At 40.6% G+C, this 27,966-nt stretch overlaps 2 protein-coding genes across 10 annotated transcripts in view; one reads left to right on the top strand and one right to left on the bottom strand.

Annotated features, from left to right (window-relative positions):
• The window catches only part of PPP2R5A (protein phosphatase 2 regulatory subunit B'alpha), a 46,330-nt gene extending 31,760 nt beyond the window's left edge, over positions 1-14,570 (top strand). For all 3 annotated transcript variants that reach the window (XM_075088945.1, XM_075088944.1, XM_075088946.1), the window contains 9 exons: positions 693-823; positions 1,035-1,094; positions 2,281-2,389; positions 4,811-4,864; positions 8,908-8,958; positions 9,940-10,059; positions 10,144-10,271; positions 12,447-12,548; positions 13,334-14,570. In XM_075088945.1, the coding sequence (XP_074945046.1) occupies positions 693-823; positions 1,035-1,094; positions 2,281-2,389; positions 4,811-4,864; positions 8,908-8,958; positions 9,940-10,059; positions 10,144-10,271; positions 12,447-12,548; positions 13,334-13,466 (888 nt within the window). In that variant the 3' untranslated portion in view covers positions 13,467-14,570. The remainder of the gene's footprint in view (positions 1-692; positions 824-1,034; positions 1,095-2,280; positions 2,390-4,810; positions 4,865-8,907; positions 8,959-9,939; positions 10,060-10,143; positions 10,272-12,446; positions 12,549-13,333) is intronic.
• A 351-nt stretch (positions 14,571-14,921) lies between these two features.
• The window catches only part of PACC1 (proton activated chloride channel 1), a 26,607-nt gene continuing 13,562 nt past the window's right edge, over positions 14,922-27,966 (bottom strand). For 6 of the 7 annotated variants that reach the window (XM_075088947.1, XM_075088949.1, XM_075088953.1 and 3 more), the window contains 3 exons: positions 22,681-22,825; positions 19,611-19,715; positions 14,922-17,895 (listed from right to left, as the gene is read on the bottom strand). In XM_075088947.1, coding sequence (XP_074945048.1) covers positions 17,734-17,895; positions 19,611-19,715; positions 22,681-22,825 — 412 coding nt within the window. In that variant the 3' untranslated portion in view covers positions 14,922-17,733. The remainder of the gene's footprint in view (positions 17,896-19,610; positions 19,716-22,680; positions 22,826-27,966) is intronic. The other variant, XM_075088954.1, reaches the window with a different exon arrangement.

The following is a 27,966-nucleotide window of genomic DNA, read 5'->3' as shown; positions in this document are numbered from 1 at the left end:
GGGAAAAAAAAAATAAATAATGGTCTATAATGGGATTGGAATCTCTTTTGATGTCTTCAAGTGAGTATGGTCTTCTCTGTATCCTTGGAAAACTTTCTACGAGAAAAAAGTGTGGAAAATCTTGCTAGCTTATTGCAGCATTCAGTCTGTATTAGCAGAGAATCAGTTAATAATTACATATCCTATGCTTATTTCATGACCCCCTCCATATTAATCATTAATTGTGATCATTTCTTGTATCAGAATGCTTTTGCTTAAAATTCAAGATACAAGTAGCTTTTCGAGATGAGCAGTACAGGATTTTAATTAAGGAATTGTAAATATCTGACACAGATTTGATTAATTCTGATTTCTTAGAGAGCAAGTATAAATCATTTACCTAAGGTTTAATAATTTAATGCTCACAATTTCATTTTTATTTTGATGGCAACTATTACAGTTGTTGGAAGGGCTTTGATGCTTGTGTACAGACTTTTGAAGGGAATGAAGCAGCTGGGCTTGCTTTAAAAAAAAATAGCTTTATTAAAAATCTAATTTTAAATATATAATATGACATCCAGACAATTTTCAGTTAAATTGATTCTAATTTTTCTAATCTAAACTTGTAAATGAAAGAGAGAACTCGAATTGGTTAGTAACATAAGAAAATTTGAGTCTTTCAAAAGTAATACATTTCAATTTAATTTTTAAAGTTGTTGGAGCTCTTTGATAGCGAAGACCCACGAGAACGTGATTTCCTAAAGACAGTTCTTCATCGAATTTATGGAAAATTCCTTGGTTTAAGAGCATTCATCAGGAAACAGATTAACAACATTTTCCTCAGGTATGCTCTGTGTGTGTATATATATGTATGTATGTGTGAGGAATATTTTATCTTGCCTTCATGATCTGGGTCTGCAGTGATTTAGTCTTGAAGTAAAAGACCTCTTTTTGGTCTGTGATCTGGCTTCCAAATATTTGAAGCTTAGTAAAGGTCACTTTGGTGTCTCTGATCCTCTATTTTGATTTTTGATCGTTGTCTTTTTTCATAACAGGTTTATATATGAAACGGAGCACTTCAATGGTGTTGCTGAACTTCTTGAGATATTAGGAAGGTAAGTTGATCTGACAAAAACTGTTATTGTGGGTGTTTGCTTCTGCTTTCTTGCTTTGGGAATGGAGAGGGGGAAGGAGAATTATTACAGTAACAAGTGATGAAGTGCAGTCACTGACATAATCTAATAGTGTCTGAGTTACCATGTGAATATCAAATCAGGATATAGAGCATAAATTCTTTTTTGGTGCAAGTTTTAAAGATGACTGGAAAAATATTTCTCGAGAGTCCTTGTTTGTCAGGAATATCTACCCTTGCTTATCTTATATCTGATTGATTACTTGTTCTTTGATTTAGAAAATGAATATTAACTTTCGCCCTTATGCTGAATTAAATGCTTTAATCTTCAGCAAGCTGGTTTTCTTTAAATACTGCAAGAAACCCTTAAGTGTTTCCTGAGTAGGGGTTTTAGTTGTCTTTTTTTTTGGTCACTATTTCACTAATTTAATGTTTAACTTTGAAGTTTTTTTTTGTGGTAGTATTTTACTGTTTTTTCCAAAACTGTCACATATCTTTCACAATAGAAAAATTTTATAAATATTACTGCTCTAACTGAAAATCCAAACACTGTGGAACTATTGCAGAAAAAATCTTCATGAAAACCCAGTGAAAGCGATACCATTATCTACTCAGATTTACATAAAATGTAGGGAGGAAAAAAAACCCCAAACTCTTCCTGAAGGACGTTTGTCTGTTCTACGACTCTCAATGAGACAACTTTTAAACTTTGTTTTTGGAGGGAAAGGTTGTTCAGCCATCCCCCAGAAATGTCCAAAGTGCACTGTTAAAATAGTTCAAAATTGTATGCCATCTACTTTTTTTCTCTGCAAGTTCCTAGTGATTGTGGGTGAAATGGACCGACTTCTTGATGCATCTGTCTAAGCTTTGCAATTAGACAGCAAGACTTACTGTAGATTATTTTACTGGATGGAGGTCACAACAAAAATACTTCAGTTCATCTAATGAGTATTATTTGACTTCCAGTATGTCTCTCTGGTATTCCTACCAACAGTCTAAGTTTGCATGATACCAACACTTTAAAGGTTGTGCATATGTAGAACTGTTCTATGGCTTCAAACAGTCAGGGTTAGGAATTGAATCAGAAACTGTCTCTTGAATTTACAGAAGTTCTTGGCTTGCTAGGAAAAAAAATTTTTAATAAAAATCCTGCTTATTCATGTTTTCAGTATTATCAATGGTTTTGCACTGCCACTGAAAGCAGAACACAAACAGTTCCTTATGAAAGTTCTGATTCCCATGCATACTGCAAAGGGATTAGCTTTGTTTCATGCACAGGTAAGCTTTTGCCTATTTTTAAGAGTGGTGGGGTTTTTTGTATTTGCATTTGAAACTAATGAAATTTAAATCAGTATGTGTTTATAATATCAATATTCCAAAGTATTTGCAAATTGAGTTGCTGTTTTTTAAAAAAGATCTTAACAGATCTTATTATCTCAGAATTAACATTTAGACATGTTTAGCATATATTAGAAGTGAAAGAATATAACAGCGAGTCAAAGTCACGTCAACTGAAGTGGGAAGCTTTTTTGCTTGCTCGTCTTGTCACACTTTAAGCTTCATTTAATCCTAGGGCCTTGTTCTGTTATCACTTCCTTTATGTAACCTAAATGCTGTGTATAAAGGAACCTTGAGTATCGCCAGGTACTTATTTCAGAAGTGCTTTTTTATTTCTAAAGCCATCCCAGTGACAGCGAGGGGAGGAGAATGTTGGATGTAAATGGCAGAAATGTATAGTAGCTCTCTGGATCAGCTAGAAATTATGTAGACCCATGACGTGCTGTCAGAATGCTTTAGTTCTTAATTTGACTTCCATTCTTATGCTTTGCACAGACGTTTAGCATATTATTTGAGGAACAATGTATGTCCTTCCCAGACATATGGCACTTGAGTATTGAATATATTTGATTCGTGCTTGCAAGTAATTCTGCTGTGGCTAATTAAAAACTTACTTTGTTAACTTAGCTCACTAACACAGCTCCTTACAGACTAAAGATACAAGGAAATGAGTTTCTAATTAATGTGAAATCATGATGACTATATAGCCTACAAACAGGGATCAAATCAAGAGCTCAGTTAATCCCTAATTCTCATAAAAAGTTTTAATTTAATTAAACCACTTGTCTTTGTGGTTTATTGCTATGCAATAGGGGGCTGTGTGGAATGAGTCAGTGATATGAAAGGGACCGGTCACTTGCCAAAGGTATTCTCACTGATGAATCAGTACAACGAGCTATCGTTTTTTGTTTTTTTTTTCCCCTATGTTTAATCCATTTCATCAGTACCTGAAAGGGTCCTATTAATTCAGCTGTACTGCATACCTGAAAGTAGCATTTGGTTTGCCTGACCAGGTTACTCGCCTATCCTTTCATAAACCGCTAGTGCCATGTGCAGTTTCAGCACTGTGTGTTTCTGGTTTCGTATTATCTTGACGGTGTAAACCAGCATTAAATCTGCTTTGCGATCAGGAGTGGCCTGGTTGCTTTGTTGCTATAGTACAAGCTTAGTTTACCCTTAAAAGTGAAACTTAATTCAGGTTTAAGGCTTTAAGTCTTTGTGTCCTTGAACAAAAAAGCATTACTGTGCAATATATATAAGGGGATTTTGAGATTAATGTGTGACATTTATTATTTTTGAATCTACGCATATACACCCTTCGCCTAAGGGTAAAAGAAATAAATTAGGCCTGTTGTAATTACAACATTGTAATTATCTGCTTTGGGATAACAATACCTTTCCTTTGTTTTTTAATGCTTGAATTCAAGCATCCTAAGTATTGAAATATACATGTAATGCATGTAAATAATTTTTGTCTTTGCTTTACATTGCTAGATGAAAAGTACTGTGACCTCTTAAAATAAGTCTTAATGGAATCTAGGATTGTGACTACTTTAGCAATAGGATTATTGTATGGTGTCTGTACTGGGCAGAGGTATGGTTGTTTAGTTATTTAACTGTATGCTAAGTAACTAAACAATAAGTAATTATATGACATATAATATCACACTTTGGCCTGAGAAGACCCTTAGGCAGAAATCATCAGAGGCTGGGAGAGCATGCTGGTGACTTGATCTCATGCTTCCCCCACTTCCTATGCTCTTCCACAGGCATTTGTTATTGGCCATAGCTGGGGTCAGGGTACTCAGCTGCAGAGATGCTGCCTGATCTCTTGTGGCCATGCAGTATGTTAAAATTCTTCTACCTGTAATCTTATCACTGAATGTTGAATGCTGTATATGTCCAGTACTTGAGCTGTGTGTGCTCAAACCTGGTTTAAAACTTTTTTTTTTACTGAAAGTATCACCTTTTTTACCGCAATGCAGATGTTTGAAAAATTATAGCTTTGTACTATTAATACAGGAATCGATGTTGAGAAAAATCTGTCTGGACACCAGATCTGAGTTACGGAAATACCTGTCAAGCTTAAAAGTAATTCTATTCTAGGATAAAAAAGAAAAAAATATTTTTGTTGTGCAGGAAAGTTTTTGTAAGATAGAGCAGGCCTGTCTACCTTGCTGCTTTAATTGTTGTTTTGTTTAGTTTGGAAGAATGTAAAATGGCTGTGATGGGGTGTTTTGGGTTGCCCCCCACATCATCCCTGATCTGAAGTGCTTCCATTATAAGTTGTGATATGTAGTTATGCTGCAATGTCTAAACAGTGTCTGTTTAAACTAAATAATCACATGACTTACATTCTAGCTCGCCTATTGTGTTGTACAGTTCCTGGAGAAAGATACAACTTTAACAGAGCCTGTAAGTGTTCTTCTGTTGAATGCTTTTCTATTTTTAATTTCAACTAAATATTTCAGTGTAATTTGTTAGAATTGTATAGCAGTGCTATCTGTGCTGTCTTGCATAATGATCCATAGGCCGTGGGGTGGCGGGGGGATAAATCTAGAACAGTTGTTAAGAAAATTCTGGGTTTGAAAGGGCAATTATCTCTTAGCCTGTGACCAAGACAGAGCACAAATTTAAATAAAAGTTTGAGCCACTGATACGCAAATTCCCTTATATGAGAAAGCATGTAACGACTGTATTTCCTTCTGGTAAGAACTAAAACATCAGTATTTTTGGTGCTGATGGCTTGTGCCTAGCCACTCCATAAAGTTGAAATATCTTAGGGAATAAACAGTCCCAAAATAAAAGCTGGAAAGAATAACACCACTTTTATTTAGACAGAAGGAGCTCTGAAATTCCCAATGCGATGTTTCTATTCTGTCTCTTCAGTTACTGGGGTGCCTCTTGGCAGTTAGAGCACAGGTGCTTCAGGCATCAGTGGCTTTTGCCAGACTGAGTCTCCCATCATACATATTGACAGCTCAGCTAAAAAGGGGTTTGCAGCACTTCATGCAAGGGCTTTGGCAATGCCAATGAAGAACGTAGGCTCAGGGCAGTGCAGCAGCTCATGGGGGCGCAGACTGATGTCCGACCAGCTAGAACAGAAACTGGGTTTAGTTGGACATTCAGAAATCTTTCTGTTAGGGGTATGTTGATATTTAAATCATATTGATATGATTTAAATTGATATCATAATATTGATATCCTTTTTTGTGACAGAAAAATGAAGAGCTTATGCAAAAATCTAGATTTTTCTATAGAGAAAAAAAGATAAGCAGCTTTGTGGAAACAACGTAGATCTTTATCAGTCTTTCAGTGGAAGCCTGTTTTCTGCACAGCTACTTCAGTATTGATCTTTCTCATCAGAAGAGAAGTTATTCTGTAGGTGGTGGAAGGTGGTAGACCTGTCTGTAAGTTTGCCTTGTCTACTTGAAGCATCTTCTTTCCCCTTGTATTGCAGTGTTCCTAGCTACACTGGTCAATAAGCTTATTTTGTTGGATAGGGTGAGGAGAAAAGGAATAAGGCCTATGCAATTCCTAAGCCAAGCTATAAAATAATCCAGGCATTTTGATAGTTAAAGTTGACATGTGAGCAGAAAATGTGTGGGTTTACATAAAAACCTGCAAGATTGAATGAAGTGACAATGTGACAAAGTCAGAACTTCCTGATAGGAATTTACAGAACTGTGTAGGATCCAAGCCCAAGCTCTGAAGTGAGAAGGTAGGGCTTTTTGAAGTAGGAGTGCCGTAGCACAATTCTGAGACTTCATTGGGACTATAGTGTGTACAATTCTGGTTGCCTCTTAATCAGTAAAGATGAATTCTGAATGGAGAAGATAGAACAACTCGTTGCAGCGTCACTGCCTGTGTTTGCTTTGGCCGTTACCCTAAGCATATAGTAAAATTGGTTTTATCGAGGAGTAAAGGTTAATAAGATGGTAAGAATTGAAGCTTTAATAAACTTTCTGAAATGCTTGAAAAGAAGATGTTAAAATGTGGGGCAACTGATGAGATAGCATTTGGAATTTATTTTGGCTTTAGGTCAAGTAATATTTTAAGAACTCCATCAGAAGGCTGTCTTCACGAGTACCTTACTGTTATTTTTCTGGCAGAAATTGTCACTCAGGGTCAATTCAGAAGACATCCAATCCGAGCTCTTTTAACTATGGTAGTCTGCCTTAGGTCAGTCCTGATGTTTGTGAAGTTGACAAGAAGAGTTTGTTACCTAACCCTGCTAAGTGCAATGACCTTTACATTGAAGAAAACAGGCTAAACACACAGTCCTTCTACGTAAGAAGTTTTGTAGCAGGTGCCTTCTGTTGAAAGTCACTTTGTGGGAAATTTGTAGCTCAGGGAGAATTACTGATCTTGAGTTTTGTCTAGTAAAAGCAGCAGGATTTCAGATCTGCATGCATGTTGAATATTTCTTTGAATAAAATCTTTGAACATAAATGTGCATGTATCAGCTTTTTAATATGAAAGCTTAGTCAAGCTGGAAACTGATACTGTCTCTGAGGAGCAAGGGATAGGTATCTTGTTGAGGCTGCACTGTTATACTCGGAACATGTTATTTCTTCATCAAGTTGAGAATATGAGTCTGTGTAGCAAAGTACATTCAACACTCTTAAAATAACAAGTGCTGGAAACTGGACTCTTCCAGCTAACTCAATTTTATGTTTTTGAGACCAGTAAATTTGTGCTCCAATTAGGGGTGTATGGTAGGTTCTCACAACTTTTCTCTGCAAATGTGCTTGTCTGAAACTTTTTGGCTTACTTGCATTGTTCCTGGGGGAAGGGAAGGTGTCAGCAGAATGAGCTTTTATACCTCTAAATGCCTAGGTTTGTTCTTTAAAAATACAAAATCTCAATAGTGTATAACTGATTCATTCAGTTATGAGCTGATTAACAGAAAATGGCCCTAGATTCAAAGTGTATTTACATAGGCTACTTTACATTATGAATCTAGAGAAACCAATGTAATTCATTGTAATTCATGCAAGTCTGACTCCTCAGGAGTGGAGGAGAAGCAGGTGAGTGAAGGACTGCCAGATCAGGTCATTGCAGTGAAGTGGGGGCAGCTCAAAATTTCTCCTTCCCCCTCATGTTGCCATCTGCCCCAGCTCTTCTGCTCTGCCTGTGGAGGCAGCAAGGAGGCCAGGTCAGTACTGGCTGGTCAGGGAGGGAGCTCTGCCTCTGTGGGCCTCCTGCTCATTCATCAGGTGTCGGGTGATGGCGTTCATATTTGTTGCCTGTAGCGTTCAGCCAGCTAAGTAGAACTGTATGGTTGAGGCTCTGCAAGGAATTGGTCCTTTCCTTGCAACTTCCTTTCTTTTTGTGGATTTGAGCATAGGATTTTACCAGCTGCCTGAGGTTTCTGCATTTGCTCAGCATCATTTGAAGTGACATTCAGCTTTGTAGTAGCAGGATATGCGCGTATCTTAGGCTAAAGACTTGTGGGCACTTAAAATCATACTAACTTTTTCTCTGGAAAGTCACTTTTGATAGTACATATAGTTGTGAATAAAACAGCCAGCTGGGAAGCTGGCAAAAAGAAAAAAAAATCAACATGGCAAAAATCAAATATGGAAGGTACTCAAAACAGTTGAGTAAGTTTTAAAGTTGCATATGGACAAATAGGTGCTGTTGTATCATAAAAATAGAGGTTCTTTCCTCAGAATGAAAGTTTGTAAGGCGCTGAGAATGTTTCTGCTTCCAAAACACATGGTTACAGGGTTTGGGTGTTTTTTTAAGTCAGCATTAATTTTGTAATTGAGGTGCCATGTCAGATGTTTGATTGTAGGAAAGAGGCCTCCAGCCTTTCTGTTATGTGTGGTCCCTCCCCCACCCCGCCTTGGGGGCTGTATTTTCTAATTAAGTTTTGCTGAAGTTTTTTTCCGGCGTTGTGTAAGATAGTTTCCAATGCAGATGCTGGAATGTGTTTTCTCTCCAAGTTCACATCTCTTTAGTTTCCAGTCTTCAACATTTCAAATTCTAGAAGAAAAGAAGAAGCAGTGGAGGCCATGACTCCTCTGGATAGCCTTGCTTGTGCAGTCAGCGTATACCGCTTGCTCTCAGGCTTCGAACCTTGATGCCAAGACAGGTGCTCCCCAAAGAATGGATGAGGAGACAAAAAAGTTTTGGGAAATCTAGCTACAGGGGAGTTAACTTGATTTTGTGATGCTTTGATGTTATCAGCATCCTATCAATTAATGTATGTACCAGGATGGGAATGGAGAGTGGATGGATAATCACAAGTCTTGTGATTGATGAGAAGGGTCTAAATTATGATGACCTCAACAAGATAAATGAGAAAGCACAGTATTTATTTTCAGTGGAACTACCTTTAGCTGTATTCAGTTTTAATTGAAAAGCAAACTAGTACTTTTTTTTAATCGTATAGAATATGTAATAGAAACTTTATTAGAAACTGCTTTAACTTGTTTGTGTTTTGAATATAGGTAATCAGAGGACTGCTCAAATTTTGGCCAAAAACTTGCAGTCAGAAAGAGGTTGGTTTTGTCTCATTTCCGGTGTCCGCTGTGATGTACAATGTAGTGGGGCAGGTTCCTATCCCTTACCGCTGCTGTGCTTTTCAAGAGATCTTGCAGAAAACTTGCAACTTGAAGCTTCTTGAGGCGCTCATCTGTCGTGCAACTCAATGCAATTGTTTTGTGTGTCTGTTCTTTCTGTGGTGTTACTATGTTAAAACTATATTAAAAGTTGCATTCCAATTAAGATGTTGTATAAAGAAACAATCTTCCAAGGTGAGAAGTATTTTAGTAGATATAGACCAGGTTGGAGGTAGTCATCTGCAGGGGGGACACAGTCTTAGCATTCGAGATACCAAAGAAGTATCTGGTAAAGCATACATACATTCTTTTTCCATAGTATAAATAACTTTAAACTGTCTTGGGAAATTAATTTATTTTCTGGCTTCTTCTGTGTAGTTAAAATGAGTTTAAAAATCAGGAGTTTGATTTATGCCACCAGATCCCACCCCCCGACAGCTCTTTAAAAATGGGGTCACTTAACACAGATCTCCCTGTTTGTGTGAGCGGTGCTAAATTTGTCTGTGTCACCTACCCAGGGCTCTGCTGGTTGTAATTTAAAACAGGAATTAATTATTTATCACTTCAAAAGCTACTTTGGAGATCTCAGATAATGGTAACCTCTGCAGCCATTCTTGACGAAATAAAATGTTCTAGCTGTTTTAACTTAAAAAAAAAAATATATTCTGCAGAAGCAGTTTGGTGAAGGGTTTAGAGCAATTACACAAAAAAAATCCAAAACGAGAGCTGTAATCTGGCAGCTGAAATGACTTCTTTCAGGCTGAAAAAGATTTCCACAGGTTTATTGCCTTGTAATTACACACAGTGTTTTTTGCAGGATTCATGACTAATGTATCAGTTGTATTTTGTGTGTTTCTGTTTACAACGGCAACATAAAACATTCTTATACTTTTTGACATATTTCTCTTTTTATACAAACAGGTAATGTTTTTAGGTGAAATTGAAGAAATCTTAGATGTAATAGAACCGACACAATTCAAAAAAATAGAAGAGCCTTTATTTAAGCAAATATCCAAGTGTGTGTCCAGTTCACATTTTCAGGTAAAAAAAAAAGTTTAAAAATTTAAAAAAATAACTTAAGGTAATTTATTTTGTGGCTGTTGACCCCTAAACTTTGTGTTTCAGGTTGCAGAAAGAGCTTTGTACTTCTGGAATAATGAATATATTCTTAGCCTGATTGAGGAGAACATTGATAAAATTCTACCAATTATGTTTGGCAGTTTATACAAGATCTCCAAAGAACACTGGAATCCGTATGTAACATTCAGCTTCACCTGTAGTACCATAAATAAATTGTCCACTGTTTCAGGTTTGGATTGTAAGCTTGTAAAGGTGACTTCATTTTTACCTAAATCAGGTTAAATCAATGAGATTACAGGTACTAAAATGGACGTCATTTTCAGCTGCAGTTCTGCATTGCTGTGATAGAGAACTGAATTTACTGTAAAAGTATGAAAAAATGGGATGATGGTCTTGATATTGGAATCAAACTTGATCTTGTGTTAGCTAAAAATGCAAATTGCTACTACTTGGACCAAACCAATTGCCAAGGCATGCTTTACTGTATTTATGCTTTGCTGTCCGTTACCGCTTTAGATGAAGAAAATTCTGTCAGTGTCTTCCTAAGTAGTTATTGCTGCCCAGTGAGATAAGGGGAAAGATACTATCAGAGGAGAGCAGTTGCCTACCACTGTGAATTATGGTAGGAATGAGAAATGAGTAACTGCTCTATTTTATATTTAATGCCACAGGTTAAATGTTAGCATTTTTATATCATGTTTGAAAGAAGCAGTCATTAGATTGTAATATTAAAAAGCAAAGTTTGCTTGTGTCCAGCATCACAAATTGAGTTGTAAGTCAACCTGTAGAATGTAAAGCTCATACAGGCAAAAGCCAGGGTAGGCAGGAGCTTCCCATGCTTTGAAGTTAAAGCAGGTGTCCTGTTTTAAGCCCTTGAAGGTTCTGAAATTCTTCTGAATTTATGTAGATGGTGTGTCTAGTTTTAAATGTATCAGCTGAGATTGAATTTAAGTTTTGGAGAACTAGTTCATGGACCATTAATAGTACTTGGGACCTCAACAAATATGAGGGATGTCCCTCTTTCCCTAGCTGCTGGCAGAAGTTGCTCTTTGTGAAGGAAGTGAGACACAGGATGACTGTGTACCTGGAGGACCAGGAATTTTGAGGAAGAAAGTCTAACCTTTTGGTTTTAATCTGGTTTGGACGGCACAGTAATGTGCTTATATCCATCTAGCTGTCCAATATGGACTTAAGGACTTGCTCAAAATCAAGCTTTTCCTCTCAGAAAACTAAAACCCCAAATAAGCTTTTGTCTCAAACCACATGAAAGCCAGTGTTCAAAAACCAAAAAGGTGTGTAGACAGGGAAGTGTAACGTGCCTTTTGAACGAGCACGGGGTCTCTGATGAGTAGTTGGGAGATTTCCTGGTGCCACCACAGAGTGTACTGAAAAGGCAAACCTGGTCCTTTGGCTACTGCCTTAGGTTTTCCTTTCATTCATCATTTTTCAAGGTCACAAGACTGCGTGGCACCTCTGCTCTACAACCTTCCCATCAAAACTGCTGTGTGAAGGTGAACTGCTAGTGAGGGGAAAGATGGGAAGACAGTTTACCTACTCTTCTTGATTAGTGATAAGCTTAATGATAAGGCACCTTTTTACAATTTAATTTTAGTGCTACTTCTGCATTTCTATGTGTAATTAAGAGTGGGTTTAAAGGGGATGAACAACACAATATTTAAGATAATTTATTGAAACATGAATGCCTTCGTAAAAAGAAGAGTAATACCTAACATGGAAAAACAGTCAGCCATGTGAGAGACAGCCGGTATTGCTCGAGCTGCTTGGTTTCTGAAGGAAACTAAGGTACCGGAAACCATTATCTGATGTTCTCAATTTGGTTCTCTAATGGGGCATATGCAGCAAAAGTATCTGCTGCCCAGAAATGCTTCTGGTAGAGCTTTTAGTAGCTGTATTAAACCATGTGCCTGGGGTTCCTCTGCCGCATTCTTTTGCCCAGTCTTGAAGCTATTAGCCAGAAGCTTATTTTTCTTGACTTTCATATTTCCTTACTCAAATATTACAAAATTATTGCTAAAACTCAGTTTATTAAGGGTTAACATAATTGAATGGCTTTATAGAACAGCCACAGTACCAATAATTATATCCTGTGCAATTACAAGGGTCAGGAATTTAAGGTTAAACAGCCGTTTCAGAAAAAAGCTTAAATATGCATTTTATTAATTTACTGAGGAAATTACAGTACAGGATTTTGTTTCAGAAACTGACTGACCTTACAGTAGTATTATCTTAAATAAAAAGCTCGGAGTCCAAAGAAGAAATTGAACACTTATTTACTGAAGTTAATTTTGTGTTGAGTGATTCTAATGGTATTGTTCCTTCTCTTCTAGAACTATTGTAGCACTGGTATACAACGTGCTGAAAACCCTGATGGAAATGAATGGCAAGCTTTTTGATGAACTTACAAGCTCGTATAAAGCAGAAAGGCAAAGGTACTGATTTTTCTTCCAAATGCACATTGATGAATACATATCTAGAATGTACCAGCTGAAAAGAAACAAAACTTAACAGGCATGCCTATGGGGTCCCGTGGTGGAACTGCTCATCATGTACTTGCTGCTGGGGTCACTGGAGCAAGAAGGACCCGTGCGGGGTGTCAGTGGTGCGGCAGGAGCTGGAGCCCCGGGGTGGCAGCAGGAAGGCCCCAGCAGGGCAGGGAGCACGCTCCGGTGTGGGAAAGCTGGGCTCGGCTGCTGCTGTGAGGGGCTGCCTGGTGCTGGCCCTGCTGCTTCAGGGAGTGTTGTCTGAAGAAAGCTTTGCTGAAGAATACTTCATAGCTCAGCTAAAACCTCCCTCTTATCCTACTAACCTAGTAAGCAGTACTGTGGGAATAAGGGAGGTAGGGCGGTCGTTACCCTGGGCCAGCTGGGACCACGTGCTAAGTCTCCTTTCAGCAGCTGTGCTTTTCTCCCCCAAAGATGCTTAGTCCTTTAATTTGTCTGCATGCGATAAAGAACCTCCTCAGAATGCAGTCGTCTGCGCAAAACCACACTACAGCAGTTGTCTGAGTTTGGAGCAAAGTTACAGTTTTACCGCTAACCGCTACCAATTTGTATGCTTGCTTTTTAGTAGAGGAAACTCTAATTGCCTCTAAAAATAGCTGTGGAAGAAAACTTCCAAGAGGAATTACTAGATGTCAGTCACAGTTGTTAAGTAACTGCGTCTCCACGTTGCACTTAAAACACATCTGACACTGATACTTCATTCTTTTCTACAGAGAGAAAAAGAAAGAAATGGAACGTGAAGAGTTGTGGAGAAAGCTAGAGGAGTTAAAGCTTAAGAAGGCGATGGCAGAAAAGCAGAACAGCACTCACAACGTGCTAAATGCACATAGTACAAGTGCCAAATAAAAGAAACGACCACCTCTACTTGGCAGATGTACTCTTTTGTACCCTTTTGAAATATACAAGGATATGCAGAAGAAACCTCATCAGTATAACAAACAGCCACTTTTTTTCTCTGGCAAATGTAAAGATTTGATTTTAAATGCAGCAGTTAAGTGATGTCATTACCACAGCATATTGTAAATTTGTCTAATTATTGATATACTGTCACTTCCAATGTTCATAGAACTGAATTATCATCCTTAATGAGTGAAGTAATTACGGGAGTGGTGAGAATTATGACTTGAATTTTTGATTGTGTTGCACATAGGTGGTATAGTTTGCTATGTACATTTTTTTCCTTGTTTTATATGTGCTTTTCACATTGCTGCATACTTTGGTTAAGATTATAGAAAAGGCTTCTAGTTGTGCTGTATTTTCTCAAATAAAACCAAGGTACGTTACCAGTAATGTGAGAGATCCAGTATGTGCCCCTTGCAGCACTGAAAGGAACTTGCATAGGGTGCTGTCCTTGGCTTCCCAATTGGATTCCCATTTAGATTTATATAAGGCTTGTGTTAGAATGAGGCAAAGTAGGGAGAGAAAGTCAGCTTGAACAGGTTGGGGTGGCCTGTGTGTCTGACCGACCACTTGGTGAGTGCCTCTACCTGATTTGTGCTGCCTCCTGGGCTCCTTAGAGAGTTCCTCCTGCTACAGCTGAGGATTGGAGCAGCTTCTTGAGAGTCCATCAATGATGTTCCTCAGCAGCCCAGGGCCTACCTGAGGGTAGAGCAGGTCTCCTAGAGACCATATTGGAGGTTTCTACATTAGCTTTAGCATCTCGTAGACTGAAGAATGAGACCAAAATTGGGATTGTTTTGTGGTTTTTTTTTTTTAGTAAGGAGGGAAGAATGTTAATAAACAGTTCCTTGTTTTATTTAAAGAAAATGCAGTTTGTTTCTTAAAGGTGGACATTGACAATAGAAGTCTTGTCTGTTTACTTGATCAAGTATTTTTCACATTTTATCAGAGTACCATTCCAATCTCTTAAATTGCAGTTGTGTGGAAAACTTTTGTAATGGAAGATCTTTGGGGAATTGAGCAGCATTCAATAAAGTCTTTATGTTTGTATTTAGTGCTGTATATCACATTTTTGTGTTTATAAAGACCAGGAGAATCAGAATGTCTTTTGCAAACAACCTTTTAACTGCATGTGTATCTGATTAACCTGTGGCTTTTCACTGAGCGGCAAAAGCGTTGGAGGCGCAGGCTGCTGGGGAGTCACTTGTGCGAGTGGGCTGGAAGGCTTCCTCTGCTCTGTTCAGTGCGGAGCAAGTGGTCGTTGGAGCAGCTGAGGCAGGTGTCCTGGGCTTGTTTTACCTATTGCTTGGCTGGTTTACTGATGTTATTCAAGCAGTCTCCAGGGGAAAGAAGCCTCTACTATGCTGTTTGAGTTGACTTTATTGCACTTTTATTGTTATGTCTTTTTTTTTTTTTGTCTCTAAGTAGTTATCTTTCACAGAAGAAATGGGAACAACACTACCTGAAGTGGCTTATGCTTCCAATAGCGCTGTCTGACCCAAACCCACTAGTTGCTATTCTCTACACGTCAGGTTTTTTATATCAAAAGACTACATCATCAGCTGACCAAAGTAGTGTCTGCCATGGTAAGTGGCTGGTCAGAATCGTGGGTGGGGAGGAATCCTTTACTTTTCAAGGTGCCTCTTGAAGTCCTGAAACCAGATGTTAAACACTGCAAAGGGTGTGCCTGGCCCTCTGTCGCGCAGACTGAGTTTACCTCAGTTTAATACTTTAGTGCCTTTCTTCCATGGAAGAATAAACCCCTCCTTTTTAGGTATAAAATATTTTCAGCTCTCCTACAGTCTAAGGCATTGGGGAATCTAACAGAACAAATTACTGGCATTTGCAGTGGTTATAGGATGTTCAAAAATTTACAAATATGGACATCAAGAATAAGTAACAGAAAACCACCACTGTGGCTGTAACAGACCATTTCAAACAAATGGTGCAACATTTGCTATTAGAATCACTCCCGTAATAGGTATATCAAAGAAAGGTTCTTGGCTGGAATCAAGTGGCTGATATTTCCTTATAAAACAACACCTCTTGATAGCTGAGATGTAGTGACTATGGGAATTTATTTTAAAAAAACCTGAAAAAAGTACATTAAATACTGCAGAAAGGAGCTCAACCTTTATTTAACCATACCTCCTACTTCCCCCAGAGCTGAGGCTAACTTGTCTTCCAGCTTACCCCCTCTGACCTCATTAGCAAAAAATGCAGTAGGCTGCATCAGTACTGATCAATTTCTTGTTTCTAAATCTTTTTCTGAAATCCAAGCAATAGCTGCTGTACTATTATTTGTTAAAGGAACACTTGGGTGTTTCTTTGACAGCGAGGAGTTAAGAAAGCTCAGTTGTCGCTGCCTTACCTGCAGAACAGGCCCTCAGCACTGTACCTGGGAAAGCAAAGGGCTGTAAGCTACCCAGGGACATCAGTGTAACGCTTTCCTGCCAGTGTGGGCTGTTGCTTTTACTACACAAAAGGGGTGGTGTGGTTTGGTGTTTTTTTTTTTTTAATATGGATGGTTTAAGTGTGGGGTCTTTTATTCCCCCCCCCATTCCTCCTGCCCCAAGCTCCTGTCCCATTCCCCAGCACCCAGGGATGAAATAGCTCTCTCTTTGCTTCAACCAGGCAGCATTTGGTCTCTGCTACTCCCCTTTCCCCTCCAGTTTAACTTCATTCATTTGCTGTGCCCTGTGCTGAGCTGCCTCACCTGAGGCAGCAGCAATATTGGCCCTCCTGGGCCATTGGTGCAAGATACTGAACAAAAATTGACTGACAGTTCTTGCATCCAAAGGGTTTTTTTCCCCTGAAAAGTGTGATCAAGCTAGCTCTGAATATACCCTTCAAATTAGGAACTGTTTGAAGCACCAATACAGGCCCTGGGGCAGAGGTAAGAGTGGTAACTGCATGTGACCTCCTCCTGCCCTCACCGGTCTGGACCCAGGAGAGCCGGTGTGCAGCCTCCACATGTGCAGCCAGGGCTGCTCTTCTGTTTTGCTTATTACAGTGAAGGGTTGCTCCCTTGTTTAAGGCTGTGTTTGGTCAATGCAGGGCCTTGATTTGCTCTGGAAATCAGCTGAAACTAGTAAATTCTGTTCCCCAAAGCTTCCTTCAAAGGAAAAAAATATCTTGAGGGGCTACTTTTGATATGCTTACTACTCTATTAATACCCTATTAATGAAGGACAGAAGCAGCTCCTTTCCTTGCACCAAAGCCCTCAGAGCAAAAACACAGTGCCGCACTGCTGCCCTGGTAGACTCCACAAGCCTGAGCTGGGCATCTAGACTAATAAGGGACTTACAAGGAAGAAAAAGACTACACCACCACAGCACACTTTGTTAGCACACATTCTCTATTATATAGAGAATCACATGTAAATACCAGGATGATGAAAGACTATTTTTCACTTCCTTAGCAAAGACTGGGGGAAAGAGGGATGAGCAACAGCCTGAGACAGGCTTTGAAATCCCTCATCAGCTCAGAGGCCCAGGTCTTGAGTTGCTTCTGTTTACTTTGCGTGGGACTGATCGGGACAGGTTTTTGGTTTCCACCTTATCCGCTGGCAGTAGCATTCCTGCCCAGCCTACCTCCTGTAAAACTCCAGCCAAAGCTGAGAGCATGTAGTTTCAGAAAATGTACACAGTATCTTATTTGAAGTGTTTTTTTAATATTAAAGTCACTATACATAAAAAATGCCATGTAATAGAATTCCAGTGTATTTTAACATGTACTTTGGAGAGGGGAAGACAGACTGTTTGCTGAGTGCTTCACCTCCCACTAAACACAGTCAGGGAGGTGACTGCATTACAGTGGCAGGTGCAGGTTGTAGCTCATGCAGAAATTAAATGGTCTCCTGTTCCAAGAAGCATTCACATGCTGCCCATTCCCCCCCTCCCCCCTGACTTAACCGCTATGTTATTGAGGTTTCTGAACATCAGTGAATTCTCCCCTTTCTTCCTGGTCCCCCCACATACTGAGGTAAGCTTTTTAAATTTGGAATAGAAAAGCATGAGTTTGTTAGACCTGTCCTAGAGTTAGCTCCTTTGTGAAGTTCACATGCCAGTTCACTAGGCTGTTCCCCCAGCTGTGTTTTTTTCTGGAAAAAACATACCTGTTTTGCATCTTTAGTTGCTGTATTGCTGACTGAAGTTTATTCCAGTTATTTTCTATCCCTTGTGCTACAAATAGTTAAAAGCCAGTCTTAGTCTCAGTTTATGTGGTTCATTACTTGAAGACTCCTCTTCAGATGTCTCTTTCGGATTTTGATCATCCACTTAACACTTAACTTAGCAAAGTCTGCTGCCTTAAACAGAGCCAAAAAGATACCGCAAAGAAGAGCAATCATGTTCCAGGGGTTCGCTGTGATAATCTGAAAGAGATTAAAAATATTACTCCCCTCGTCTGACTCAGCATGTGTTATACCTGTTTAATATTTAAACAATTCCATTTTTCAAACAAGTATTTTGCAGCATATTCATTCCTTCAGGCTGCAAAGATGGCCTGAAGTGCCTTCTCACACCACGGTTTTCCCAATTATTTCCATCGGGAAGAAAAAACACTCTACTAGCTCCTAAATTCTTTTTAGACCATTTCAGGATATTGAATTGTTTAAAACTTTAGAAGATAGTTAAATTGCTAATTTTAAGATTATAGATTAAACTTCCTATATTATTTAAAGATTTCCAAAAAGCAGCAGTCACTTTAGAGAAGATCTTCCAGAAGACGAAGCTAAAAACAGCAACTACTGGAAAGCTTTAACAAGACAGCATTGTAATGCTAAATCAGCTTCTGATGTGGCAACTGTTTCTGCAGAGCTACAGCAAGGATTTGATATATCTATTTTTAACTACATCTGGCTCAAAAGTAGTTAAGTTTATTTATAATTTGCAATTCTCCTTGCACCTCTAGGCACAAGGGTGCCTTCCAGGATCTCAGATGAAGCAAGCAGAGCTAGGTGTAGGCAGCAATAAAGTGTCACACAGCTTTGGGGCTCTCCCTGGAGTATGCAATTCTGACAGTCGGCATGAGCATAGCATCGCTAGGTCACCACCAGAGCCAGAGGTCTTAAACAGGCTTTCTGTATTCATTAATCCTCCTAAAAGCAGCAGCAGTGCTTGTGAACTACAGCCTCTTCTGCAAGAGGAAATGAGCAGCCTCAATCCACTGGATCCCAGGCAGCTTTCAGCTGTAAGACAGCAGAGGTGTGAGCCCTGTGTCTGGCAGCAAGGAGTGAGTGGTGCCGGAAACAAGGACCAGCTCCTGAGGCCAAGGAGGTGCCTGCACTGAGGAGGGGGCTGGCCCCAGTGCAGACACGACAGCAGGAATGCAAAGGACCAACTGCCCAATCCTGCCCAGCACGGTCGGCATTCACGCTCTGGCTTTGGGCAAGAAAACAAGCAAGAACTCGGTGGATTTTGCTGGTGATGGACTTTGGGGGTCAGGTAGAGCCATTTTAAATGCAAAATTTTAAATGGATTGTCTGTGTGCACTTTGCCATTCTAAATTTTTCTGGGGAGGGCCAGTGTATCTGATCTTCTCTCCTAGAAAGCTAGGAAAACAAGATCTAGCACACATGCTTAAAGGGCACGTGCATACCCTTTAAGCGCTCCAGTGACTGGGAGCGGTCTCATCTGGCACATCCTACGCCTCTGGCTGCAGCATACTGAGCAAAATTTTGAAGTGCTTTTTGTGCATTTGAATGCAGTACCAAATTCTATTCTAATAACTGAAAAAAAGCCAGTGTGGTTTTTTTATATTATTCTGAGATAAGCCTAGCTTTCTTGCTTGTCAATTCATAAAAAAAGTCATTGAATCAGTTTATCCAAGCACGCTTACTTAAGCAAAAAAGTTCAGGCTTGACCTGAAGCTACGCTCGCTACAGCACAGGGGACACATGCTTTTTCTTAGCCACGTGTACCTCTAGCTGCAAAGAGAATACTGAGTGTCACCAAGCTAAGGGAAAGGCATCAGATGGTCTGAAATTCTGCTTGAAGTGAGGTAATAGAGGCACATGCACGCACACACACACAATCTGTGAGCGTGTACAGTCAGACAACAATTCAAAAAGGGACTGGTGTTACTCACATCTTGAACAGTCTGTATAAAAGGATCTTTCCATTCGAATACCACAAAAAACAGCTGGTCGCTTCTTTGTTTCGTTCTCTGGTCAATATAGTTAACCACACTAGTCTGGAGAGAGGGAGACAAAACCATGCACGTCACTGCCTTCAGTGGTGTCACGAGTCTTCTGTGCAACAGGAAAGGCTTGTAGAAAGGTGAAAATAGCAGACTGTTTAGGGACTTACAGTTCAGCCTTCCTCTACCTGGAACAATAGGCTCCCAAAATATGGAAAGGGCAGTTCCCTCAGTCTGTCTCATGTTCACGTTCCTTTCCTATTTCTCACTGTTTTACTGGTTTTATGCTGGTAGCGAGGGCCTTTATTTTATTACATGGTTTTTCCCTTCCAAGGAAGGAAACTTAATTTACAAAATTCATTTACTTGGAATAATAAAGCATGTTGAAAGTTCTTGTGAATGAATGCTAAGTTACTCCAGAGAACTACATGATGGTGGCAGGAAGACTTTTTTTTTTAAATCAGTTGCAGAACAAACTAGAAGACATAAGCAAGCGCAGAATGAAAATGGAAGGGCAAGAAACCTGGATGTTAACATCGAGTTAGCTAATGGGAAGTACAGTTTTAATTGTTACCATCTGAAGCTAGCACTGACCAGCAGAGCACTTTAGCACAATTCCACCAGGGTACAGTCCAGGATACCAGATCAATGTTACAGCCACATAAAACCGTAGCCTTAAGACCCACGATCAGGAAAGTACTAAGACTTCGGGCCTCAGACAAACATTTATCTTGTAACACACCTCCCAGCACAGAGGGGAACTACACGGGGTTTGCACACAGGCACTAACAGCACTGCTTGCATTACCCACCCCCTGCTAGAGGCCCATAAACCGCTCAGGAGCCCGGCAGTTACCTAGCAGGCAAGGGCGCTGGAGCTGAACAAGTGACAGAAGGACTTCTCCAGCCTGCAAAGGAGTATTTATATCTCGGTGTGTGCACAAGGGTGTACTGCTGTTCTTCCTACAGTAGTTTAATACTGTACTGGAAGTAATGAATCCAGCAGTACTGCAACTTCATTTCAGGACTGTGACAGGAACTATATATGAAAACAGTGATTCAGCAGATGCTCTCTGAGGGAGGGCCTACTACAAATACATCCCATCTACCATGGCTTAGTTTCTTTACAAACACTTCAACATTTCTATCAGTCTTCTCCACACACCCTGCCCTGACTAGGTTTTCGGCTGCAAACATGTAGAAGCAGGAACACAACACACTGTCCATTTGGAGTGTATGGGAGCATCCCCACCTCATGTTTTCTGGTCAAGCACCTTTGCTGCAGACTTACCCTATACTTCTACAGCTCATTTAGTTACCACAGCATACCATCACCCCAGCTACAGTCATCAAGAACACTGCACACCACAAAACAGAGTACACAAAGGTAAATGAAAGCAATGGGAAAGGAAGAAAAGACAAATTATGATTGGGATGGCTAGCAGACCAACCAACTCTGCTATTTGACCTAATATCCATCTTACTGGTATTCTGTCTCCCAGTTTTAGATTTGAGAGACTAATGGACTTCCTTATGCATTGGAGCAGATGTACTGTCAAACAAAGAAAGTGCAATTTACATATCAGCTATTTCAACTTCTACTGTATTATTAATAGGGATCTGAAACCCTACTTCATCGTTTTTATTTTTTTAAAAAAAAACACACTCCACAAAACCAAAAGAAAACCCACCACAGTGTTCACCTGCCCTCCCTGACTAACAGCTGGACTAAATGGATGCTGAGCTTTTTGTGATGATAAACTTTCTGAGTTTGAGTCAGCATTTTGTTTCCACTTTGCAACATGTTAGACTTGGATGCACAAAGGAGGACTTTCAAAAATCCTACACTTCAGTAAGTACCAAAGGGCAAGCGATACAGAGCTGTAGGTGATGAAGGACAGACAGACATGCAACCCCTGTTAGCGGTTACATGGCAGCAGCCGATGCATCCTTCCCTCTCCTCCAAACTAAGGCATTAGTTTAGGACTTGGATGACTTTGGGCTTTGCCTCCTGTCCTCCTCTAGTGGAGCAGGAAGGTACCTGCCTCAGGAACAGTTTTGCTCTTCCCTTAAGGCTTTGTCCCTTAAGGCCCTAACTGTGGGTATTAAAGATAGGAGAACTGAAGATTCTGCTTCATTTTTGTCTCCACAAAATATTCGTTCCAAGCATAGCACAGACTAAGAGACAATGTTGTCTCTGAAACATTATCTCTGAAGAGGACTATCACTGGGAGCAAGATAGCAAACTCAAAACACAATGAAGTCTCCTGTCCATTAGTATGCACAGAACAAGAATAAAAGTCAAACTCATTTCATCTCTAGCTAAGTTTGCATCTTCCACCTGCGTACTTTCTAGTTTTAAAGGATGCAAGAAGTTAAGTTACTCTATGTTTCTAAGGATACTAAACAGATAAAAATCCTAAACCCAAACAAAAAGCAGACATGAGAAAGCTACAAAGGATCCAAGGCTTATGTTTACCCCTTCATCCTACCATCAGCCCTTGTGGTAACATAAACAGTACCTCTTTCCAATACTAGCTATTAGACAATTCCTTTGGCAATCGTTCCCCACCTTGAACTAAATGTAGCTGTGTTAGTATTTCTATGTCAGTCCCTAAGGCCCCTTAACTCGGACTACAGCTGTCACTAACAACAGATTCAAGGTCTGGATTTTCTGGACTCCCCATTAGCAGATGCTTTCCTGAGATGTGTCACTAGGCCATACCAACAGCCACGCACATCAAGACATTTATGCTTTTGCAGAACCTCTCCATGTTAAGAAAGAATCCAAGTAACTGTACAGCCAAAACCGCTCAGTGGCAAGTGGCATAATGGATGCAATGAAACAAGCTCCTGATGCTTCACTTAACCAACCCACCCACCCTTCTTCCAACGCATATTGCAATTTGCCCCAACAACTGGTTCTGTTGGCTAGTTATCATTAAAACCACAGCAGTAACTAGTTCTTAAGAAACTGATAGGTCCCAAAAAAACCTCTTCCTGATGATTTTTTTTTTTACCTCTTGTTTGAATTCAACAGTCTCACTACCATCTTCTTCTTTTGTTTTCACCAAGGACATCTTGACCCAAGTTCGAAAGCCTCCGGAAAACTTCCAGCTGGAGTATGAACTTTCACAGTCCTTCATGAATTCTGCTTTTTCTGGACTAAAGGAAAAGGACCGTTACATTCCTGACCAAACTCAGAACAATGCTTGAGCACTGCAGGCAGGAGAACGTCAGACCTACAGGCACTTTACAATGTGTTCCCAATTCCCTTTATATTTCAACTGCTAAAATTCAACATCCCTAAAACACTGAGAGCAGTGATGTTTTCATTAATGGTAGCACTTGTACTCATGTGTTCTTAACCGCAGAAGACTTACCTGGTACCCTACTGCCCCAGAGTTCTGCCTGCCCCTCCAGGTTGTTCTGCCTCAGAGGGGAGCTTCGTTCTGCTCACCTGTCACCTCTGGGACAGAAAGGAGCAGAGCCAGGACCCCAGGAAACAACTCACCACAATGGTAGGAAGCAAAGAAATGGAAGGAATAGCCTAGAGGCAGGACAGGCTGCTTCACCCCACTTCTGGGACGCAAATAAATTGTTTGCAATACAGGCATGCTTAAAACACTTCAAAATTTACATTTAGCTCTTCCCTATTATTTTGGGACCAATATACCTTTGGTGTAAGGCTCCCATCTGCCATGACATGGCTGTTTTCCCAACATACGATCACAGATACTTGTAGCTCCAGAGCAGCAGGATTGCTTTGGTTTTTTTTTATTTAATATTATTAATACTGTGATCATAATCCGTTTTAAGGCCTCTAATACGCCTCACACCACAAGTGGTAAAGAGGCAGCCCTAAGGCATATCTGGTCTCCATCCTGTCTCTACCAACTGCACAGGACACAGTGTATTAACCATGCTATTTACTTGGAGCTCCTCAGCACTGTGAGTTTAGCCACTTCCATGTCATCTCTGTGAATAAGCCTGGCCCTGCAGCTGCTTTTTGCAACAAGGTTTCATTTGAGATAAAGGACTAAAACACTGTGATGAGTCATGAATCATTGAAGTACAGACTGCTGATTTTTTACTAAAGATAGATTTCAGGTTGCAGAGATATGTCAGGGTATGCTGGTCCTTGAGACAAGGGAAAGGGTTTTGACTCAGATTAAATCCATCTTCCTAGGTCAAGGGAAAGAATATTTTGCTCATATGGCAGAGGGTGTGCACAGCTAGGTCTGTTGAGAGCTTAAGGTATTTTGGTCTTTTGAAGAAAGACACAAAGAAGTGAGGAAGAAAAGCAGAGCTGGAGAAGCAAGCTCTCATCCCAAAGAACAGACCAATCAGGAAGATTTATCTGGTACCAGCACTGGGTGGATCTGCACTTTTCCTGTCTTTTCCCTTACTTTTCAGAATGGGGGCGCCTTCCTGCCAACCAAGATGTCTTGTCTAAACGGCAGCAAGAGCATGGACTGACAAAAAGAGTATCATACCGATGGCTACTCTGTACTATGCCGCCTGTTCAGGCTTAACAGATGAACATACAAAAATTCATAGGAAGGCAAAACCTGGCAAAGCCATTGCTCTTAAGTCAGGGCTTCAGGTGATGGGCTCAAACACAGAACTCCATTGTGCATACAAACAGAAAGGAGAAGCATTTCTGGAAAGAAAAACTAATACACTTTGCTACCCATCAAGACAGGTGATATTCCAAGAGTGTTACGGATTTGTGACATGAGCTGCTAGTTTAGTGATCCCAGAGCAGTGCAGCTCTCTAACCCTCACAAGAAAGACATGAGCACAGCATCAGAACAAAGCCCTCTGCCTGACTGCTCCTCCCCATATAAACCAGTGACAAAGGAAGCCCAAATCTGACCACAATTTCTTCCCCCTTCAGTAAGCAGATTCAGTGGCAGCTGATGGGACAGTATGGAAGAGCACGGTGCTTTGCTGCTCAGAGGAACATACACAATTAGCACTCTGCCAGCCAGTCATATGGCTAATGCATGATTAAATACAGCATCCTAGAAAAGCCTTCCAAACCAACATGGAAAATTGAGGCAGGAAGTTGTGACACAGAGCTGGACGTTACAGCTACAACTTACATGGTAAGCAGTCAGCAGTAATATACTTTGCCTTCAATGGTAATTATAGGCTTGAAAAAGAAAGATTAATAGTATCTTAGAAGCTGCGGAGAAGCGATCCGAGAAAGCATCTCCTCGTATGTGCCCATAATCCAGACTGCTGCCAGAGTCAGGGGGGAAAAAAAAAAAACCAAACAGGGAGCAGAGCAAAAAGGCACACGGTTTGCACAAATGATAGCAGAGGGCAAATAATGCAGCTTAAAAACCACACACAACTAAGCAAACAAGACAGACAAGGGATTTTAATCTGAACAATTCTCCAGCCAGAGTGTTGCTTTTAATTCCCTCATCACCCCAAAGACAGGCAACCAGCAACGGCTGCACCTTTTTTTTTTTGGCTGTTCAGCAAGAAGTTCTGTTAGTGTCCTTTAGATGGATGGGTAAGATTCCTGGGATACTCCACACCAGGCTCTCCCAAGATATTAATGGTACCTCAAGACCATTCAAAAATTCCTGCATCACAGCAGAGAATGCAGGAGGCCATTGTCTCACTCAGGTGAACCTCAGAGCCCTGGTCTCCCCACAGCCAATGCTCCCTGCTAACCAGTGATGGTTCAGACAACTCCAGGGAACCCTCTGCCCCAGCATGCACTGATCCATGTCAGACCACGAGAGGTTGTATTGGTCCCAGCTCTGGGAGCTGCTAACCTAATTCTGGTCTGGGCTCCAGCTCTGCAGTGGATCCTTCTAATGCTGATCTCCATGGACCAACCCACAGAGCCAGAGGCAGCTGAGGACGTCCCACCAGCAGATTCTAATGCAACAGCAAGAGCCAAAACCACGAACGAGTCAAACCCAATTTGCGTTTATTGCTTTTGCCTTCCTCTACACTGAGGACCTCTCAGACAGCCATGGGATCTAATAAAGGGTCAGATGGTGTGGTACCAGAAGTCTCGACCCTTCTATGTTATAATTTATTCCTCTGCACACAGCAAATCATACCAGAAATGTGAACATGGAGCTTTGTTTAGACCCTTAAATAATCTCTGACCTGTTCAGACTGGTATTCATCCTCTCACATGACCATATGTTATTTTACATGCTATGCTAACAATAGTTCGTAGTATGTTCAAAGGTTTTTCTTCTTAAACCCATGTATTATCCTAATGACAGTTCAGGAAAGGAACTTGTATTTTTAGCTACACTTTTTTGGTAATTTGCAAGGGTTTCATTATTCCCTTCCCTCCGATTAATATGGTACAGACAGCAGCTGCCACTGTCGGGAGAAAAGGAAAATGAGGGAGAAAAAACAGCCAGTGGCAGTATCCCTCCAACTCACAGGCCAACAATATCACACAGCTCGGCAGTGGTCTGTGAAGACTGGAACAAAACTAGCAAGCAGTGCCAGTTTCATGCAGTCTGTGAATGCAATTTTAACAGAAGAGCTGCAAAGAATAAAACCCTTGACAGAAACAACTGGACCTCACTTGAGTCCTCGCCACTTGCTATGCCTCAAAAACCCTTAAAGACACAAGCCTCCAGATGACATTTTCATTACTGCTTATGGCTGCTGCTTGCAGCAGCCTTCAGAGATGCAATTCTTGCTATTTAAAGCGGAAGTGAGCTGTGCATAACACTGTCTACAGAGAAACCACTGGTAGATACTGCAGGACTCCTCTCACCAATGTCAAGGGGTTTTGGGTTGTGATTGAAGATGATGGAATACCCTACACATATTTTGCAGCAGCCTGCCTGCTCAGCCCAACCCAAGCTGTTTTCAGCCATAATTACCTTTACAGGTTTTGCCATCTCTTGAGTTTTAGCACATATCTCAACAACTCTGCTAATGCTTCACATGAGTTGCTGGACACAGTGCTAATAGTATGCTCTCATAACCAGTGAGACACTTTGTCAGGAAAAGCAGTTAACAGTAGCCAGTAATTGAAGTTTTTAGAGGCCATATGGAAGGACAGACAACAGTTTCTACAGATACCTTAGTCCAGACTACCCATCCAATAAATTTAGCATCTTCTCATGTAGATGTAGAAGTAATTTCTATTTTCTCTTCTGCTGAAAGGTGGACAGAGCAAGCACTTTCCACATGTGTGTGCTGTTTCACATGCATAGTCAGGAGAAAACATAAACTTTCAACCTGCCCTGAGCCTGTCTGGTTCATGCCCTGAGGATGCCGGGACAACAATACACAATACTGAGCAAGACAAGCTGTACAATTTGTACCAAGCTTTGGAGGATGCTAGAAGAGACACTACTGGCCTCTTGCTCACAACTAGTTCTCTTACTGTATTTCATCTAGACACGCTGATCATTTACTACTAAGTTTAAAGGCCTGCATACATTTGACAAATTTACTGATATCTGAGTTAGTTCAAAACCAGTTTTAACTCACATTCCTATTACCTGCTGCAAATGGGTGCAAAGGATGCATCCCTAAACAGACACCACCATTTCCTGCCCTTTCCCTTTGCTCCAAACATAGCCTGGGCTCAGCCTTCACTCTCCCAGCTTCAGTTCTGATGCCTTCCAACACTGAGACAAGGCAGCTTCTCTAGGAACGAAGCGACACTTCCCCATCTTTTTGGGGATTGATTCTGCCATGTAACTGGTTTGACCCGGCAAGCCTGGAGGCAGGAGGTTGCGATCCAGGCTTCTCCCAGGCAGCTTACAGATTATTCTTACCGATTCACCTATGCTGGCAAAAACACAGCCTTGAAGCTAGGACCTCTGCAATACTGCTTAATCCTGTTTTGCACATCTAACCTGCCTTTGCATGTATGGCACAAGCGTTTGGGACAGCGGCATGCAGACTTGCAGCTTGCTCCCAGAAATACTGCCAATTTAGAGTAGAACACACATATTTTAACTTGGGAAGAAACAGTGCTTTAAAATGGTTTATCTGCAAATTGATACAATGAGCACAGAAATGTGGCTTCCAAGACTTGAGTATGCATAGACCAAGTTGTGTCTTGGTAAGTTGGCTCATTCTGCAAGGAGCCAGGAACCAGATGCAACACAACTGTGCCTTCTGCTCTGTGCTTTGCAAGGGGTGGTCTCAGCGCTTGCGTCTTGCGGTATAGAAACTGCCGTGCACCTTGCTGGAATCAGTCCCACTGTCCATACTGCTAACTGCAGCACAAGCCACAGAAACAGAAAAAACAACACAGAAGGAACAAGTAGCATCTTCAACATCACAACTCTTAA

This window comes from Phalacrocorax aristotelis, chromosome 3 (genome assembly GCF_949628215.1).
Source record: "Phalacrocorax aristotelis chromosome 3, bGulAri2.1, whole genome shotgun sequence".
Classification (NCBI taxonomy): domain Eukaryota; kingdom Metazoa; phylum Chordata; class Aves; order Suliformes; family Phalacrocoracidae; genus Phalacrocorax; species Phalacrocorax aristotelis.
The sequence above is the reverse complement of the archived record's forward strand: the minus strand, read 5'-3'. Positions and strand labels throughout refer to the sequence as shown.